The following is a 2,723-nucleotide window of genomic DNA, read 5'->3' on the forward strand; positions in this document are numbered from 1 at the left end:
TATTGTTTCCTTCTGTTTTTCTCTAAAAAATAACCATTCTCTTAGGTGATTCTGATTCACGTCCATTATCTGATGCAATGATCAGCAATCATTATTATGATTTAAATCGTAATATAAATTATCAAGAAATATCAATGGAATCATCATTACAAGAAGAGGAAAAAAGAAATCCTAACCATCAAATATTATGCAAATCACATCCACCATTGCCACCTTTATGGTCTAATAATAATAATATTAATACTATGGAACATTTTAATAAAAACCATGCAATTAATACTACTGATAGTAATAATAATAGTAACAGAAATTTCGGTTCAATGGATTCGTTATATGAAACGGTAGATTTGCCTAGAACTAATTTGCCAACACCAATGATAACACCGACAACAATGGTAAGTCAACGTTTGATCGACTTCTTTTTATATTCATATTTACAATTGTGTTACTTATTAAATTAATAAGTAGTTTAATGCATATTGTTTCATTTTCAAGTCTTATGAACTTCAGTAAAAAGCACGATGAATATTAGGCTGAATGAAGTCCGTATGACATTGCCCAAAAAGCCTAGAAGGTTTTCTTAGTACCATCCCATTCAAAATACATAATGACAAAAGAAAAAATGCAAATAACTATTTACAAATTCCAACAACTAAGAGATATCCAACGTTGAGTAAAGTGAACTGTTTTTCATTCTGTCTCTATAGACTGATAAGTCTTTCTAATTGAATGCTAAATTCGAATCCTAAGCTAGTCTTTTACCTTTAAAGTAGAACTACACAGCGATTTGAACACGAGAGAAAAAGCGCAAAATATGCGAGAAGCACAATAATGCAAAGGTTCATAGAAAATACAGAAAATATAGGATTTTTATAGTATTTTAGAAGTCGTTGGGTTTTCGTGAAAATTCTGGAATGCTACTAAACATAGTAGCAGTGTAGTAAACAGCCAATCAGAAACTCTACATGTGAATTTTCATTTTCGTGATGTTTCTAGCAAAACGTCCTGTCAAGCACTGATTGTATAAAATGCTTCTCAATGTTTCCTGAGCTTGTCATGTCGATTGCGAGAAATTTTATGAATCATACCAACAAGACACAAGATAGTTGGTAAATGTCATAATATATTTTCACTTACAGTCACCTATTTTAATGCAACTGTAGACGAGGATCTGACTGGGAGAACGGCCAAAGGAAACAGGAATATGGGCAGACACTTTTTCGTGTTGGTGATACATTGAGCTAATATGACTATTACCAAACGATGAGTGCATGTGACTGGTTGAGTAATGGCTTGTATTTTCAAGGAATAATACATACATCATTGAGGCCCTTATGTTCCAAGGGTCATTTATGAAAAATCAGTATACATACATCTACTCGAAAGGAATTACTATTACTGATCATGTTGTCTAGAAAAACAACGAAAACGTCTATGCAAATGAAAAAACGCATCATAATTATCCTTCATTGAGTTACATTTCTTCACCACATTTCAATTCCTAAACGTCTGACACATAGACAACACCATGCATTTTGTTACCTTAAACGAATTAGCATTTAAACGGTATTCTGTTTTCGAAACATTCTGTCATATTTCATATATTGAGTTAGTGTTTCATATTAGTGAAGTGAAATGTTCACTGAAGAATTTATTCCAACCATTTTCAGTTATCCACAGCCGTCTGCTCAGAACATGTTCAACGTAGAATAGCCTAACCTACTAAGTGAACAGCATAGATATTTTGCAATTAACGTTCTGAAATCAAATGTCTGAATATTAAATCAACTCCTGTCTGTTATATAACATTAAAACATAATAAACAATGTTGGATACACTACTATTTCTGAACATTGAACTTGTGAATTGGTAATTTGTAATAAAATCCCTTGTAACTTCGTCTACTCATCCTAATAAAAACTAATCGTTTTCTGGGTGTTTTTTATTTTTACCATAGATTCAACAACAACAACACCTCATGGATTTCAGAAACACTGTCAATAATGAACATATACCTCGACGCAGTAGTATGGCACTACCGCCAACACCATCATCTATATTAAATTTGAAAGCACCGATACGTTCAATCGGTGAAATGGATGATTGGAATTTGCCTAGTTGTTCTGATGATTCTGAATAACTATTTTAGGATTCAGAAAAAAGGAAGACAATGAAGATTCTTGTATAGAACAAAGACTTTCAATGGAAATGTTCAATATGTAAATAATTGACAACGACAATAACTCCTTCATTTATTCATTCACAGATTCATTGTGATACTTTTGTATCACAGTTTTCTTTAAAGGAACTTTCATTTGATGGAAGCATTTTTTGAGTTTCTACTGTAAATATTCAATGAATGAGTTTTGGATGACATTGATCAATATGGGTACTTTTCTTTACTCTACGAATGACTTCTACAATTTATCAATGTTATATGCTTGTAAAACCCAACTCTGTTTAGCTGAGGATATTCAGTGATTAATTTATGTTCCATTGAAGTTATCTTGGAAGGAATGTTAACATTCAATAGCAAAATCTCGTGAATAGTTTTCTTTCAGCAATGCACATTCGGATATAATGGTGATAATTCAATATGTAGTGGTTAATTCTTCCAAACGACGAATTCTGTAGCTTACATTATCATTTCAGAATGCTATTCTGGAGACTTTCACGCTATATAATACTTGAAAACGCTTGAAATAATTCGAGAGAAATCTAAA

The 2,723-nt window shown here is 31.9% G+C and overlaps 1 protein-coding gene across 1 annotated transcript; it reads left to right on the forward strand.

Moving 5' to 3' along the window:
- Positions 1–320: 320 nt before the first annotated feature.
- Smp_143990 (hypothetical protein) lies at positions 321–2,140 on the forward strand (the record flags this gene model as incomplete). The annotated part of the gene is made up of 2 exons (XM_018797781.1): positions 321–395; positions 1,958–2,140. The coding sequence occupies 2 exons, from the start codon at positions 321–323 to the stop codon at positions 2,138–2,140; spliced, it is 258 nt and encodes an 85-aa protein (XP_018652789.1).
- Between the last annotated feature and the right edge of the window lie 583 nt (positions 2,141–2,723).

The sequence above is a fragment of the Schistosoma mansoni genome, chromosome 5, assembly GCF_000237925.1.
Source record: "Schistosoma mansoni strain Puerto Rico chromosome 5, complete genome".
Lineage (NCBI taxonomy): Eukaryota > Metazoa > Platyhelminthes > Trematoda > Strigeidida > Schistosomatidae > Schistosoma > Schistosoma mansoni.